The sequence below is a fragment of the Vitis vinifera genome, chromosome 1 (assembly GCF_030704535.1).
Source record: "Vitis vinifera cultivar Pinot Noir 40024 chromosome 1, ASM3070453v1".
Taxonomy (NCBI): Eukaryota; Viridiplantae; Streptophyta; class Magnoliopsida; order Vitales; family Vitaceae; genus Vitis; species Vitis vinifera.
In genome coordinates this window covers 27,051,380-27,068,777 of record NC_081805.1, presented here as the reverse complement: position 1 = coordinate 27,068,777, position 17,398 = coordinate 27,051,380, and the positions used below count along the sequence as shown (strand labels likewise).

At 30.3% G+C, this 17,398-nt stretch overlaps 1 protein-coding gene and 1 pseudogene across 1 annotated transcript; one reads left to right on the top strand and one right to left on the bottom strand.

Annotated features, from left to right (window-relative positions):
* Window positions 1-562: 562 nt before the first annotated feature.
* On the bottom strand, window positions 563-3,780 carry LOC100255776 (serine carboxypeptidase-like 45). The gene is made up of 10 exons (XM_002268136.3): window positions 3,454-3,780; window positions 3,084-3,185; window positions 2,881-2,976; window positions 2,352-2,444; window positions 2,167-2,246; window positions 1,754-2,035; window positions 1,536-1,660; window positions 1,250-1,342; window positions 1,030-1,147; window positions 563-934 (listed from the first exon to the last, which is right to left on the bottom strand). Exons 1-10 carry the CDS (start codon window positions 3,704-3,706, stop codon window positions 785-787), a joined length of 1,392 nt encoding a protein of 463 aa, XP_002268172.1. The 5' UTR covers window positions 3,707-3,780; the 3' UTR covers window positions 563-784.
* An 8,309-nt stretch (window positions 3,781-12,089) lies between these two features.
* On the top strand, window positions 12,090-14,653 carry LOC100266047 (receptor-like protein kinase FERONIA; annotated as a pseudogene).
* Window positions 14,654-17,398: the final 2,745 nt, after the last annotated feature.

Sequence of the window (17,398 nt, the reverse complement as noted above, 5' to 3'; positions counted from 1 at the left end):
CGAAAGGACTAGAAGCGCTTTTGTAATGTTTAGAAAATTTTTCCTATAACAATTAAATATTCGTTTAACTTTAAAATTTCAAAGAATCGCTTGAATTAATAAGTTAGAGTGCATTTGAAAATGATTTTAAGAAACATTTTTAATATTTTTAATACTTGAAAATTTTTATTTTTCAAACATAAAAAAATTAAAAACACTTCCCCTAATATCATCGAGCAAACTCTTATTTTTTTTAAATCACTTTTTTTGATATATATCAGATGACAAAAAATACTTTTTTTAATATTCAAATATTAAGTGATTTTTCTAAAAAGCATTTTTAGTAAAATCCAAAAAACCTTCAACTCAAATCACTTCCAAACAAGGTTTGATTTATTGTATAGTCTTTTTTATGATTTGCACATGTGGAATCTGGATTTTGTTTCCAAGGCTTTGTCTTATTATTTAATTTGTCTAATGGAACCTGAAGGCTATGGAAGAGGACAAAACAAGCTTCTTCACGATATACACTTTAACTAGCTTGTTGCATGGCATATCATAGCTGAATTGAGAGACAGGAAAATGACAACAAGAAAGAACACCTTTTTCCATTTCCTAAGACCTTTACAGAATTCATTCAACTTCCACATCTTGGACAAACCAGATAAGCAAAAAAAACAAAGAATAGGATTTTCCTCTCCTTTTTTTTTTTTTTTTTTTTCTTTTTGATGATTAACAACCCTGCCTTATCAAACCCTACTTACAATCTCAATCAGGAGTTACTGCTGGAAAACTGATCAGCAGATCAGAAAGCTTGTGGTAGAGGCCTACCACCCAGAAATGCCCGGAACAAAACAAGTGATCTCTCTGGCTGAGAGAATGGAGCTTCATGGGATGCTCCTCTAATGGTGGCAAAGGAGAGAATGTTACCATACACTTGTGTCCACCCACCAACCTGAAAACCACCAAAAACATCTTTAGCTGAACCCCAGAATGACAATACCTACAAGATATCAAATTTTCGACCATATTGTAGATTATAGAACTCACCTGCTTCCCCTCAAACCATACTCTGTAGGGCACAGTTGTGTTCAGTCCTAATTCTTCAGCAAGTCCATGGACCAGTGTCCGGCTCCCCGTTAATGGGATAACAGAATCTTGATCGCCACTGCAGTTGGTTGAATATGATATGAAGCAACAATATCAGAATTTCATGCCTTGAAGACTAGAACAAATGTGGAGATCTTTTTCAAGGCCAGAGGCAAATTACCTATAAACCAAAACCGGAATCCCTGCCTTGATGAGCTTGCCCACGATGGAAATTGTGGGTATCTCCAGGTCAAGCAATTCATAGTCCAAGATACTGTGATTAGAATATACAAAATACTCATCAACTTTGTGTTCTTCTCTTGCCTATGAAAATTTTCTTTTTGACTTTATTTTCTTCTTGAATGAATACTAAGAGTATGGTTTAAAAAAACTGAATCACCAGAATAGTAGCTTGATTTATTCGAAATTTCAAATATATCAATCATGATTAGTGGGAAGAGAATTACTTGCTACAAACAGACCATTTGTTGACTCCTACTAGCCGGGCATGGAGAGCCTTCTGCACGTCTCGCCTATTCAAATAACTCTCGGTTTCATCCTCCACGCAGACATCTATTGTCTCGGTTACTTGCTGGAAAAATGAAATTTATGAGAGGATGAACTTTCAAGATTAACAAACTAATCACAAACAGAAGAAAAGGAAATAGAAATGGATTGAACTCACTTGGGGACTAAGGACTTTTGATTGTGAGAGCACAGATGATATACAGACATCAAGGGTAACATCATACTTGTCCACAAATCTACTGGTTTCTCTCCCCACTTGGCTCATCACCCTTGAACAGATTGAGGAAACTGATCCTCTGTAATACTCACTCACATACCGAGAATAATTACAAAAGGAAGTGAACATTTTGTATGTGGAATCCGATATCAATCCATGAGACCAGAAAAACTCAGCCCTTGAGTTGAGATCAGTGGCAAACTCCAAAACTGGATTGCCCAGCTGCAATTAAGATAGAAAACACCCGGGCTAATTCATAAAATGTGGAACTGATGATGGAATGAGATCAAACTAATGAAACTTGACTCAGGTTTTGGCATGAAAAAATGAAATTCTGTTCTTGAACTACTCACAGCAATTCCTTTTAGATTGAACAACTTCTCCTTCTTGTTGAATTGGAGCATTAGCTCAGCAAGTTGAGGAACATAGTGGCCTGATCATCATATGTATAAAGCTTAGAGCAGATTAAGTATCCATTCCCATCTCTGTTTAATCAGTTTTGATCTTGTAATGGGATTGAGCAGAGAGAAATATTTACCAGCGTAGCTTTCTCCTGTGATGAATAAATCTCTGTTCTTGTATTGTGGGAATTTGAGCAACCATTTTTGTAAGAACACCAGATTGTCCCTGGCTATATAGATAACAAAGACAAAGGCAGAGTTTCAGAAATCAAAAGCAGTCTGTAAAGGTGAACTTTTATCAACCCAAAGGAGAGAAAAGTAAACAAAACAAAAACTGTATGCATTGAGCGTCAGTTGAAATAAAGGAAAGATGGTTAAGAAGCGATCTGTCAAAAGGGCCAAAAAAGAAATTTTTTATATAAAAAGAAACAGAAAAGGGACAGAAACAGAGGAGGGGAGGAAGGAAGAAGGAAGTTGACTTGAATCTTCTGCATAGTACCACTGTTTCTTCTGCATATTCAGACATTAATTTCACAGTAGGAGCTCTTTTGTTTTTTCTATGAAGAAATCCTCAAAAGAAAACTGGGTTTTGCATCAATTAGTTGTAAGAAGAAGTATTTTGAAAAAAAAAAAGGGAAAGTGAAGAGGGAAATTAAAGAAACATACCCGTGATCTTGTCATTTACAGCCGCATAGGAGGAAGAATCAGTTGAATAAGAGAACCCAACTCCTATTGGTGTCTCCAAATACAACATATTTGCCTCTGAAAACCAGTGAATATGTACAAATAAAGAAAAATAAAGAAATCAGTTTTATGAAACCATCCCGAAATGGAATGAAGAAAAAAGGCTCAATGGGTGAGTCCTTTACCTCTGTTCCAACTGTATTCATTTCTCACCAGCAACTCCCCACTAGGCCTAAATGGCCCATTTTCAGAAAATGCCCCAACCCCAAGAGAAGAACAACCAGGGCCTGCAAATCACACCACAAAAATCCATCACCCAAACATATCTCTCCAAAAATGCCTTGCAATGAGCTTGTGTTTGGTCACTGAGAAAATCATTTCATCACCAAAAACTGAACTCAATCAAACCAAAAATGATTTGACCAGGCTCAAATGAGTAAAGGATGTTGTGTCCTTTGATCCCAAAAAATGAAAAAGATGACACAAACCCATGTCCTCCCCACATTCCTGCATTTCCACAGAAACCAAACAAATAATGAGTGGAGAGAAGCAGACCTCCATTCAACCAGAGAACAAGAGGCTTGATAGCTGGATCTGTTTCAGCTTCAGCGAAGTAGTAAAACAAAGCTCTCTGCTGCTTCTCATCAACAGCCACATAGCCTGAATATTGCTGGAACCCCACTTGGGGTTGACCTGGTAGCTCTAGAATTTTGTCTGACAAAGAGAGAGATGATTCAACTTCTCTGGAAAAGCAGAGCAGAAGCAAAGTTACAGCTATTGCCATGGCTTTCCACCGAAGAGAGCTCATGATTTCAGAACCAACCAACAGCCTAGAGAAAGAGAGAAAAAAGAGAGAAGGAAAAGAGAGAGAGGGAGCCAATGTTGCTGGGATAGAGGGTACTGTATATAAAGGAGTCGTCTTGTTTTTTCTTTGTTAATATTTTATTTTGGACATGACGTGGAGGACACACTTCATATGCAAAAAATTTTGAAAAAAATGTTCATTTGTTAATGAAATGACAGATTTTGAAAAAATAAAAGAAAAAAATTTTAAAAATAAAAAATAAATTTTAAGTTAAAGAAATTAAAAGTATTTCTTCCTACCCATCTTGCTTGATATTTTTAATAATTTAGAAATATATAAAATTTTAACTAATTTTAATTATAATTATTTTTAATAAATCAATTATAAAAACATTTTAATTTATATTTTTCTTAATATTTTTGAAAATTAATTACAATCTTAATATCAATTATGAAATTTTAATATAATTTGAATCATTGGCAAATTTTTTAGATATAAAAAAAGTATAAATAATTTAAAATATAAATTTTTTAACAAATTTTTATTATATTTAATATTCTATCATATTTTTAATAAATTTAAAATGTAAAAAATTATTTTATTTAATATTTTTTCTTTAATTATTACTTTTTCAAAATCAAATATAATCTTAATATCAATTATTAAAATTTAAGTCATTGATAATATAGTCTAATAATATTACTGACTTCTTCCTTTAGGGATCCTATTTTTTTAATCCTCATTTAAAAAAGTGATACTTGATAATAATGACGGGTTGGTCCAGTGGATGATTATTTTCCTCTTTTTCTTAAAGGTGGTCCGCCTTATCTCTAAACACATCTATTAACTTAAGTTAAGTTTTAATTAAATTTGTTTTAGAGGTTGATTGGGAAGTGTTTCCATTTAAAACGATTTTCAGTTCAGTAGCTTATTCTTTGAATATACACAGAAAATAAAAAGTGATGGTATTTTTTGTAATGTATTATATTTGAAGATTTTTTTTTTTAAAGAAATCTCTAATAAATGACTTTAAAAAAAAAAAAGGTTTATTGATAGGTCAGGGTTTAATAAATCAATTTAATAATTTAATTTAAGTTATCAAGTAAATTAAGTATATTTGATAAAATAACTTAATAATATCACTTAAAATTAAAAATAACTTTAAGTAATAAGTAAAAATAATTAACTTATTTTTAAGTTCATATCTTCATTTTAACATTTTACCTTCGTTTACTCTAATTACTTCCATATCTCTTTTACTATTTTGCATCTTTATTGTTATTAATCTCTTTTATCTAGTTATAACTTAGGAAGACAATATGTTAATTTGATAATTTAGAATAAGTTTTAAATTAACAACTTAAATATAATTTAATTTAAAATTAATTTAAATAATTTAATAATAAGTATCAAGTTTTACCGAAACACTCCTTAAATTTAAATTTAAAATTTAAATAAATAGATTTCTTTAAAAATGTTTATTAGTGATTGTAAAAAAATAGTTACAATCATTTAAATTTCACTAATAAATTTAAACTTAATCTATTGATAACAAGTTTACTTTAATTATGGTATTAGATAACAACAAGTAATATTTAGTTGAATAGAAAAAATAAAATATTTTATATTTTTTTATTAAGTCAAAAAATAAAACATTGACAATTTTTAGGATTTTAAAAATTGAAATTTAAGAATACATTAAATACTTAATTTTTGCATGAAAGTATTTTAAGGCATTAGAAAAAACTTTTTGATTTTTTTAAAATTACTCCCCAACAAACTCTTAATTAATGATGTGTAACACTAGCAAACATTTGATAGGGCTCTTCCATTATTTTGAAAGCATTTTTTAACCATATAAGTATATTTTTCTTATAAGACTTACATTTTAGTTGTTCAAATAAATTGAAATTTAAATGATTGTAACACAAAAAAAGGGCTATGTTTGGATCGATTTATAATAAGTTAAGAGCTCTTTTTTAAGTTTAATAAGATCTTTTATACCTTCTTGATTAATTTCATTTAAAAAACTTATATATTTAAATACAAAATTTAATGTAGAAATTAGGGAAATATTAATTTTTATATAAGCTTTATTTTAATTTATATTATTCATATTTAATAAAAAATTTAAAATATTAATACTGCTTTTAAAACTTTTGACTTTAGTTCTAGTTTCACCTTCAACTTCACAATAACAAAAAATAGGAAGTCATTTCAAGCAATTTACCTTCATATTTGAGTTTTATACGCCAAGCTATAAATTTGACTAAACCATTAAGGTGTGTGTAGTCATAATAACCCCATTTTTATGTTGCATTTGGGTTTAGTTAATGATAATACCCTACAAAATTAAGACTTCAATAATATACCATAATACTAATTTGATTAAAAAAATTTGAAGTTATTAGACATAGAATTTTTTTTTGTCTACTTAAAAAAAAAAAAAATATATATATATATATATATATATATATAGTCTTAAAAAAAATTAAGAGCCATTGAAATAATTCTTGAAATAGTATTTATTAAGTACTACTTTCAAAAATATTTTTCATTACAACATCAAAAACATTGGCATAATCACTTTTCTAGTTTATGTCGAAAATATTAATTAATTTTGTTTTTATAATCAAATATTGTTTACAAAATTACTACAATGTGAGATAATAAAATAATAATAAAGGGTGCGGTCATGGTATGAAATTGCATGATTTTGATAAGAAATTGAAAAATAACACCAAAAATTTTCAAATTTCAACAAAATCTCGTTGTCTTATACATTGATCTATATAACCCGATACTATATGTTTATATACGAGTTTAATGATCTAAATCTCTTCATGTATTTGATCTATCTAAATCAAAATTTAGATATGAATAACCCTACTATAGATATTCCAATAACATATACCAAGTTATGCCTGCAAAGGTGCCAACTTGTAAATCAAGATAAAATCACTGAAATAAATGGCAGCCCATGATCAAAGAGGCCAAACTAAGAAAAAACAGTAGATATAGAATTGAATGCAAAAATTCTATATGCAACCCCCTAATGGGCATTGTCCTTTGCTAGAGTGCGAGAAGACTCGAGACGGCTTGCCCTGACTCAGCAGCTAATGGGCATTGTCAACTCTTTCTCAAAGTCGTAAAGAGAGAGAGAGAGAGAGAGAGAGAGAGGAGCAAAATGCAAGATGCAACCCCCACATTCATTCACTTTACTCTCCTCCCCAACACTCAAATTCCCATTGGCTTAGTTCTTCTGTTTTTTTGTTTGAATCTTCTCTGCATTCATTCACCAATATTAGCTGTGTCAGGTGGCCACCACCGTTCCATGGAAAGTAGCTTTACAGCATTACTTGCAGCCCTCTGAAACAGAAGAAAAAGGAAAAAAAGTAAGGGGAAAAAAAAAACTATGTGAATATGACAAAAAAGCCAGCCACACTCTCATGATGCCACTCAAGAAAGAAGAAAAATGGGCTTCTATTTTGAGGTAAAGTGTGCCAGAGTCATCATTCATGAGGCCCATGAACCTAAAAATGATTCCTTAATTTTTATATATATTTTTTTATGTTTAAAATAAAAATATTTTTTATATAAATATAAACCCTTAAAGACTTATATTAAAAATATTTGTAAAAACTAATTAAAAATTAAGATACTAAATTTTTTTTATTATCTTAAATTTTAAAATTTTTAAAAATAAATTTTAAAAATAGAAGATAAATTTAAGATATGTTTGATAAGTGTTTTTGAAAATAATTTTTTATTCTTTAAAAAAAATAATAAAAAACATATTTAACAAAAAAAATTATTTAAAAAAAATATAGAAATTAAGGTGTTTTTAAATAATATTTTTGTTATTTTTTTTAGAATTATTTAAAAAATAATTGTATAAATATAAATAATGCTTAAAAATAAAGTAAAAGTTATTTTAAAAATATATTTTAAAAACGTAAAAAGTAAATTAAAAATATTTCAGATCCAAAAAAACATTTATTATAAAAATAATAAAAAATAGATTTTAAAATTTATTTTTTAAAATAATTAATAAAGAGGGTTTCATTTTTTTATATAAATTTTTACTTTTAAAAATAAAAAAGTTATCCATATTTAATTATTTTCTTATTCCTCTTGGTTCGAGTGATTAAAGCCTTGATGTGGGGTCAAGTACAGTTCAAGATCTCTGTGGGTTTTATTTTTTTCCTTTTCGAAATTTATTGGGTTTTGTCACGAAGATTTTGAGGAGATTTTGTGAGGTTGCAACAGTAAAATGGTAAAGAAAATCTTAGTACGTAGACTGTTTGATGATACAGTGATAGACATATGCCTTGCAGGCTTGCAGGCTTGCAGCTGCAGTCCACGCTCCTCGGCTTATGACCAATCCCTGTCTTAGCCTCTTAGACGAGAAAAAGCAAGATTTATTACAATTCTCATTATTTAATTCTGTCAAATATTTTTCCATTAAATGTATATATATATTTAAAGTCCATATAAAATATAACATTTTTGTAAAATTACCTTTAGAAGTTCTTATTAATTTTTTTATTTTTTTTTAATTATTGGAAATTAATAGAAAGAAGACCTAAGAATTAGTAATTTAAAAAATTAATTAGTTATTTAAAAATCATGAGTCTCAAACTAATAGGAGTAATTAGTTATTTAAAAAAATGAAACAATTTTCCAAATTTTACTCTGTATAAAATACAAATTTTCTTGATTATATATATATATATATATATAAATTATTTATATTCAAAAAAATAAAGAATTTTAAGTATAAAATTATTTTTAAAAGTGCTAGTATGTTTTTAAAAGCAAAAAATTATTTTTAAAAATTTATAACACTGTCTCACAATTGTTTTTTACAAATTATTATTTTTTAAATAAAGTGAAATATAAAATAACTTTTAAAAATTAAAAATTAAAAAACAAAAGAAAAATATCAGTTTGTTTTATCATATTTTTTAAAATTATTTTTTATTTTTAATTTAAAAATAGTTTTAAAAATAAGTCTTCGTGAACATGTCCAAACGAGAGCTTATATTTTTATAAGAACTTATATTTTTATAAATTTTTTATAAAGTGATGTTTTTAAAAAAATATATATATATATAATATTATTTAATATTGCGTTGGTTGTGGTTACTTTTAAGGACCTTTCGGTGAAGAGGCTTTTCTTGAGACTCAAGGCATTTTCCCTTGGCACAAGGCAATTTCTATAAAGTTGTGTTCTTTATTCCCACCTTTCATATCCCTGACATTTTCTTTCACTAACCAGTATTCCTCTCTTTCTCGACATTCAATTTGTTCCTTTCACCCAAACAGAAAAAAATCTAATTATAACAATAATAATATATAATAAAAAAAATCAAGATACCAAGATTACATTACATATTGCTTTTCAACACCGTTTTTAATCTAAAAAATGTTTTTAAGAAAAAAAATTAAGTATTTGACAAAATTTAGAAAATATTTTTAAAAATTTTAAATATCATTTATAGTGTTTTGTGAAGAAAGTAATTTAAAAAAAAAATACTTTTAGAAAAATATTTTGATTAAAAACACCTAAGATATTATACTTCTTGATCAAGGAACGAGCAATCTAGTTCAAAATTATTTATATTTCAAAACCTTGGTGTTGTTGGTAGGGATTTGGCTTTCTCAATTGAGCATCACTTGAGGGTAGAATAATAAAAAGGACAGATGATCACGTATTGTGTATTAAATGATCGATTGAAGCAGAGTTTGATCGGTTGATAACTACTTTCGCTATTTTAGGTGTCTAATATTGTTTTCTATTAACTAGAGAGCCCTTATGTATTTATTGAGATGAGAACACTTATATTACCTACCATTTTGTCTTATAAAATTTTTCCATTCAAGTACATTTATGCTTTACTTGTAAATCCAATTAGGGCACCGTCTTGATTTAATCCAAATTGTTCTTGTATTGAGCCATATTTGTACTAAAATTGAAAGTTGTAAAGTCTCCTTGATTAGATAAAGGTTGAGTGGTTGAGTCTTCGAGTTGACATTAAAGTTTAAGAGAATGTAGTATTAATTGGAGTCATGAATCCAAGTATACAAGATCGAAAGTTTGGTTTGAAGTTTCGTGGACTTATCGAATCAATATAAAAAAAACATTTGCATCTCTGTTCCCTTTACTATTTATTATTTACTTCAATTGCCAACTTATTTATGACTTAGATTGAATAGTTTTTGAAAAGAAAATCACCCAATTCAAACATACCACCCCTGTCCCTCATCTCCTTGGATGTTTTCCTTTAATTAATTAGCCTTTTTTTTTTCATACTCACAAAAACAAAAATCAAAGTAAAAAAATGTGTTTTATATTCATTTATAACAAAAAGAAAAGAAAAAAGAAAAAAGAAAGCTATAAGTTTAACTTATTATTATTTATTATTTATTATTATTTTTAGTAAATCATTTGTATTCAATTTTGTTAAAAAAAGTTGATGACATGGAAATATTAATTTTCTATATCAATTAAATTTCTAGGTTGATGATATACATTATATTATTAAACCCAAAATTGATATATTTTAATACACAACATGTAAGTAAAGACTTATAAATTAATTATATAAATAACATCATGAAACAAATTTAATGCTTAGTCTTGATGTAACGAAACTACTCAAAGGAGGTGAATAAGTAGTCTTTAAATTAATCCTCAAGTTAATACTTTATTACCAATTTTGGTTTTTCTCATTTAGATTAATTATTTTTTGAGAGAAATTAGTCTTATGCAAATATAAATAAAATAAATAAATACATAGATATAACATGAAAAATCCACTTAACAACCTACTAAGTGTAAAAAATCACAAGTGATATATGCTAAATAATCTACTAAATATGATAAAATAGTACATAATTTTACTTGATTAAATGCACATGTAATGCAATAATTTTATTTGATTAAATACACATATAATGTCAGTAACTACACTTCTTTTACACATTTCCAATGCAACATTCCTCTACGCTCTTTAATGGATTCCTCAAAACCCTTATTGAACCTTCATAATAAAAAGTTTGACCTTTGTGGAAGCTAAAAGCTACTCTCAAACAAAGATTTTGAAAATCTAAGAGTTGGAGCAATTTTTGATGAATGGTTGTGTTCTTTTAGGGTTCATAAAATTTTTTTTCATTACTTTTAAATAAACTATTTCTTTATATTCATAATTTTTTTAAAAAAATTATGAAGAATTTCCTAATTCAAAAATATTTCAAAAATCATTTTAAAAATAAAATATCAATTTACAAATAAATACAATTTTAAAACTTACTAAAAAAATATTCCAAAAATTATTTTTTAAAATCAAACACCAATTTAGAGATAAGCATAATTCTAAAAATTTGCCAAAAATAATTTTTGAAATTAAAAACATTCTAATAAAAAATATATGATAATTACTTCTTTAATAATGTAAGTCAGACTTTAATATCGAACAACTCACCTCAATACTGAACCATTTTTCTTATGGTGTCATGTGTATTTGATCTAATACATTTGTAACTCATTTTGATTTATTTATATCTTTGTATTTTTTATTTTTATGTTTTGTTTTTACTATCTTTCAATAGCCTAAATTTCATCACACGTATTCAACATTCAAGTCCACATATTATTAATTAGGGTCTACCAAAATCGGTAGCGTAGAATTTTTCTAAGGCTTACAAAATCTTTAATACCATACCTCTATTGATACTGTAGAATTTTCTTATTAATTATTTATGTTGTGACTCAATTGCTTGTAACGTTCCATGTACTTAAGCAGAATTTTCCTATTAATTATTCATGCAGTGACTCAATTGCTTGTGACATTCCATGCATTTAAGTAGAGGTAACCCTCAATGACTCGATATGAAGATTCGTGAGCATCGACCCATTGACTCGAATTCTTGTTACATTTGAAGTAGAAATGACTTTAATTCTTATCACATCTGAAGTAGAAATGATTTGAATTCTTGTCACATTCGCTGTGTTGAAGTAGATAACTATTAAATTATTTTCAAATTTAATATGGTCAAAGAAATAGGTCACAAATTTAATAATGTATCATTCAAAAAAATAGAGAGAAGAAAAAGAAAAGACAATTGGAGGTGAAAATGAAAAAGAAAAACATGATAATTACTTCTTTAATAATTTTAACTTTTCAATATAGGATCGTATTATAGTATCCAATAATGACAAATGTATTCTATTGGGTTTCGATTCTTTTTTACCTCGGTATCAATTATTTATATCTTTATAATGACAAATGTATCCTGTTGGCTACCCGCCGTTTCCACATCCTAAACTTCTTTTGTTTTTATACAAGTCAGTGATGAATGGCGATGACTGCATCTCATCCCATGCACCTGCTTCTCAGGAAATATCAGATATGTCGATCAATTCCATCCGCCCTTTGGCCTTCTGTCTCTCCTTTCTTCCACTCCTCCTCATTTCCATGGCTGCAGATACCATCTCCCCTTACTCTCCAACGATTATTTTCTTCTTGACTGTGGCTCCTCCTCAAACACAACATCATCTTCCGACGGCAGGACGTGGAGAGGCGATTCAGCCTCAAAATTCTCGTCCTCTAACGCACAAAATGTATCATTAGAATCCACAGCTGACCGAAAACAGCCTTCGGTGGAGCAAGTGCCCTACATGACAGCTCGTATCTTTACCTCCCAATTCACATACACCTTCCCTGTTTCAGCTGGGTCTAAGTTCGTCCGTCTTTACTTCTATCCAGCAGCTTACTCCGGCATCCATGAATCTGACTTCTTCTTCAATGTTACATCTGGGGTTTATACCCTCTTGAGCAACTTCAGTGCTTCTCTTACAGTTGCTGCTATGGAACCCCAAGTAGCTTCCATTGTTAAAGAATTCATCATCCACGTGTGGGAAAATCAGACTCTGAACATAACTTTCTCTCCATCCCAAGCTTTTATACCTTAGTTAATGGCATCGAAGTCTGTTCCATGCCAAATAATCTATACATCAGTGACAGTGAGCCGATTCCCTTGGTGGCCACGAATTTTTGTTTTACATCGACATCTACACCGCTCTAGAAACTGTTTATCGTCTAAATGTGGGTGGCGCTAGCTTCGGAGGAGAAAGAGACACGGGAATGTTTCGGACGTGGCAACAGGATTCATCTTATATCTTTGGTGCAGCTAGTGGGGTAACATTACAAGGGAATAATACTGACATCCGCTATACTCGGGCGACGCCTGCACACACTGCCCCAACCGCAGTCTACTCTTCCTGCAGGAGTATGGGTCCCATACCTGATATAAATTTGAATTACAACCTAACGTGGATCTTCCCTGTCGATTCTGGGTTTTATTATCTTGTTCGGCTTCATTTCTGTGAGATAGGAAAATATATTACGCGTGTAAATGAACGGGTTTTTGATATATTTCTCAATAACCAAGCGGCCCAGGAAGAAGCAGATGTGATTGCTTGGAGTACAGGCGTTGGAATTCCAATTTACCAAGACTACATTGTGTATATGATACCGGATGGGAGCCGAGGCAAGCAGGACCTATGGCTCGCCTTACACCCTAACATGGATACTGGGTCCCGGTTCGCTGATGCCATATTAAATGGTTTAGAGATCTTCAAGTTGAATCAATCCTATGGCAGCCTCGCAGGGCCCAATCCTGAGCCGGTACCGATACCGCTGCCACTGCTGCAAGCACAGAATTCTAAGAGTAAAGGACTCTCAGCGTTCATAATCATAGGCGCGGCGCTACTCTTCGGCATATTTGCTCTACTCTCTCTTGTATACTTCTTTATCCTGCGGAAACGGGAGAGATTAGGGTGCTGGGGATCGGGTAAAGCCAAGATGATGAGCATGAGGCGGGGTGGTTTTTCTCTACCCAAGGAACTATGCCGTCACTTTGCTCTCTCCGAGCTTCGAGAAGCCACTAACGATTTCGATGACGTTCTCGTCATCGGACACGGCGGTTTCGGCAATGTGTACAAAGGCTACATTGACGGTGGAGATACCATCGTTGCAATCAAACGCTTGAAATCAAAGTCAAAGCAAGGGGCACACGAATTTTTGACCGAAATCGAGATGTTGTCCAAGCTCCGGCACCGGCATCTGGTTCCACTGATAGGCTACTGCGAGGAGGAAGGGGAGATGATTCTTGTATATGATTACATGCACCATGGGACCCTTCGTAATCACCTCTACGGCGCTGATAATGATCCTCTCCCATGGAAGCAGAGGCTCGAGATTTGTATCGGCGCAGCTCGTGGGTTGGATTATCTTCATGCAGGTGCGCAGCATCCCATCATTCACAGGGATATCAAGTCCACCAACATCTTGTTGGATAAAAAATGGGTGGCTAAGGTTTCAGATTTCGGATTGTCCAAGATGAGACCCTCCGACGACCCTGTCACCACAGTGGTTAAGGGCACGTTTGGATATATGGATCCTGAGTACTATAAGTGGATGAAACTCACACAGAAATCTGACGTGTACTCGTTCGGAGTGGTGCTGTTGGAAGTGATTTGTGGGAGGGCTGCAGTGGATAGAAGCTTGGAGTATGAGCAAATGAGTTTAGCCAATTGGGCACGGGCATGTATTGAAAAGGGTAGGCTTGATGAGATAATTGACCCGCTTCTCATGGGTCAAATTGCTGACGACTGCTTGGAGAAATTCGTGGAGACTGCTTATGACTGTCTTCTTGATCAGGGAATCCAACGCCCAACAATGGATGATGTGGTCGCTAGGCTTGAATTTGCTTTGCAGCTGCAAGACAATGCAGATGCTACCGCAGAGGCACTTACCCTTACTGTTAGTGAATAAAACATAGTAAAGTTTAATATGCACATTGAAATCTAGGTCACTGAAAAAAAGGTAGAAACGAATGGAATAAAGTACAAGAATTCAAACAAATATGGCCTAACAATATATACATGACATTATCCGGTTAATGGTGATTATTTTATAGATAAAAAAGTACATTTGGATAACATAATCAAACCCCAAAACATGACCTATTTAACTTATAGAAAGTTCTAGAATTTCAAATCAAGGAATCGAACGCCCAACAATGAGTGATGGGTCACAAGGCTTGAATTTGCTTTCAAGCTAGCTACAAGACAATGCAAATGTCATGGCAGAGGCACTTCCCCTTACTTTCAACTAACAACACATATAATAAATAATGCTTGTTAATATTCGATAATGCTAAGTTATTAAGAGATCTAGATTATTGAATGTGTATGATGAGATTTAAGTAGTTCAATAAGGGTAGAATAAATAATGCTAAGTTATTATACAATAATACTAACATTTTGATAATGGTAAGTTGTTAAGGGATTTGGATTGTTAAATATGTGTGAATCTGTATTTTTCACGTGCGTTTCTACTCTACCACGAGACTTGCTTTTCATTTATTTAATGAAAAATATAATTTTTAGAAAAATTTTATTTCTTAATCATAATAAAAACCCTATAAAATAATACTTAAATTAAAAGAAATGATTAATTATCTCAGTGAGATTATTGATTCATTGATGAATAAATAATTTATTAATTTATAAAAAGTATTATGTTTCTATAGTAGAATACTTACATATATGAATGTTAAATCTAAAAATAATGGTTATGTTAGAAAGTTAATACATAGAAGGTAGTTGTGGATGATGATATTTATTCAACAAATTCCAAATATATGATAATCTTCACCTACTATAATCAATAGAAAGCTAAAAATTACAATAGAGTAGTTAAAAAATATTTCTTAGTACTAAATTCTATAAATTAATCTATTAAACTGAAAAAAAAAAAAGTAATAATGAGAAATAATAATGAATTTGAACACTAAAAGTAAGAAAAGTTCACTATTCAATTTTGACTTTATACCATTTTAGAAAAGAGGTTTGGAATTTGGAATGCGGTAGAAGGAGAGGTGATGATGGGTTCAAGTTAGGAAAAATCATATATCACTAGAGCATGTCGGAGGTGACACGTCATCAACGGGTGCCAGATTTTCTTACGTGGCGCTTTTTTTTGCCGACTTGGACCTACCATTTTGTACTATAATAATAAAATGGTTAAAAAATAAAATAAAAATTGAACTGCTCTTTTTCTTTTGGTCGGTCCATGACCATCTCAGCTAAATTCCACACCCACAAAGGGTAAAGCTGAAGAAAAAATGGAATATTTGATTTTTAAGGGAAATGTTGTTGAAAATTTTAATTTTTATACCTTTCCACACGTTTTTCTTGACATTAAGAATACAACTATGTTTAGTCTTCAACATCGGTATCGATCATCCACTATTTGTGTTGATCTAGATAAGGATGATATTTTGACTTATTGATAGAGGTTCCCTTGAGATTGAGTTTTGAATGATCATACATTATACAATTTAAATTTTATGTTTTGCATCGAATGGGTTATATTCAACTTGATTAACCTTTTACTACTGCACTAGTGAAGAGGTGGAGCCTAGAGACAGATACATTTCACATGTCGGTTGTTGAGATGACCATCATTATAGGATATGGTCATCTTATTTGGATTATGTGTACATGGTCCTCCTATAAATATCAATCGATATGCATTTTGGGAGAAGTTATTGGGTTATTCCTTAGAATTCATTTTATTGCTACCAATTTCTCCTACTTACCATCAAAGGTTTTAGATAAGGTCACATTATTGTTTGAACATACATTCCATTGTTAGTGGGTAGTTCATTATTTGTAGATAAGAAGGAAACCTACCTTCAATTAACAATTTTGTCCATATTAAGATATTGTGTCGAGACTGCATAGTATAACTAGGGGAGTATTTATTTTAAAGTGTTCACGCCTAAAAACAAAATCAAATCAAATTGATTCCACATAATAATTGTTTTTTTTTTCTAAATCCTATTTCCACTTATGATTTTGTTTTAAGTAAAAGTAGCCTATATTTTTTAAAAAGGCATAAGTATCTTAGAGAAACAATTAAGGAAGTAGGACACTTGTTTTAGTATTAAAGAAGAGAATAATGGAGATGCTAAGAAATTGTTCATTAAAATAGTTTTTTTTTATTCTAATGAATAGAAAATAATATTTTCAATTTTAAAAATACATTTGGTAAATTTTGGACTACAAATGATTTTTTTTGAAATTTTTTTATAAATACAAAGTTATTTTTTGTAGGTATTTGAAAAACAATTGAAAATATGTATAATAGGTTCGGAACTTTCACATTATACATAAATAATGCTTTCAACTAACAACACATATAATAAATAATGCTTGTTAATATTTGATAATGCTAAGTTATTAAGAGATCTAGATTGTTGAAAGTGTATAATGAGATTTAAGTAGTTCAATAAGGGTAGAATAAATAGTGCTAAGTTATTATACAATAATGCCATGTTAATATTTCGATAATGGTAAGTTGTTAAGGGATTTGGATGGTTAAATATGTATGACAAGATATAAGTTATTCAATAAGGGTAGAAATAAATAATGTTAAGTTAATATATAATAAAGTTAAGTTAGCATATGACAATGCTAAGTTACCAAGAGATTTGGATTATTGAATATGTATGATAGATTTAGGTTGTTTAGTCAGGTTAGATATATGGATTGTTGAATATGTACGATAAAATTTAGGTTATTTGGAATAAGGGTGAAAACAAATAGAAGCATGTACAAGG

Bases quoted from the DNA above. Each gene is read 5' to 3' on its own strand.
- LOC100255776 (XM_002268136.3), bottom strand. From the start codon at position 3,706: ATGAGCTCTCTTCGGTGGAAAGCCATGGCAATAGCTGTAACTTTGCTT. The intron at 2,036-2,166 runs GTGAGTAGTTCA...TCTTAATTGCAG, and splicing joins TCAATCTAAAAGGAATTGCT to CTGGGCAATCCAGTTTTGGA. The intron at 1,148-1,249 runs GTAATTTGCCTC...AACCAACTGCAG, and splicing joins ATTCCGGTTTTGGTTTATAG to TGGCGATCAAGATTCTGTTA.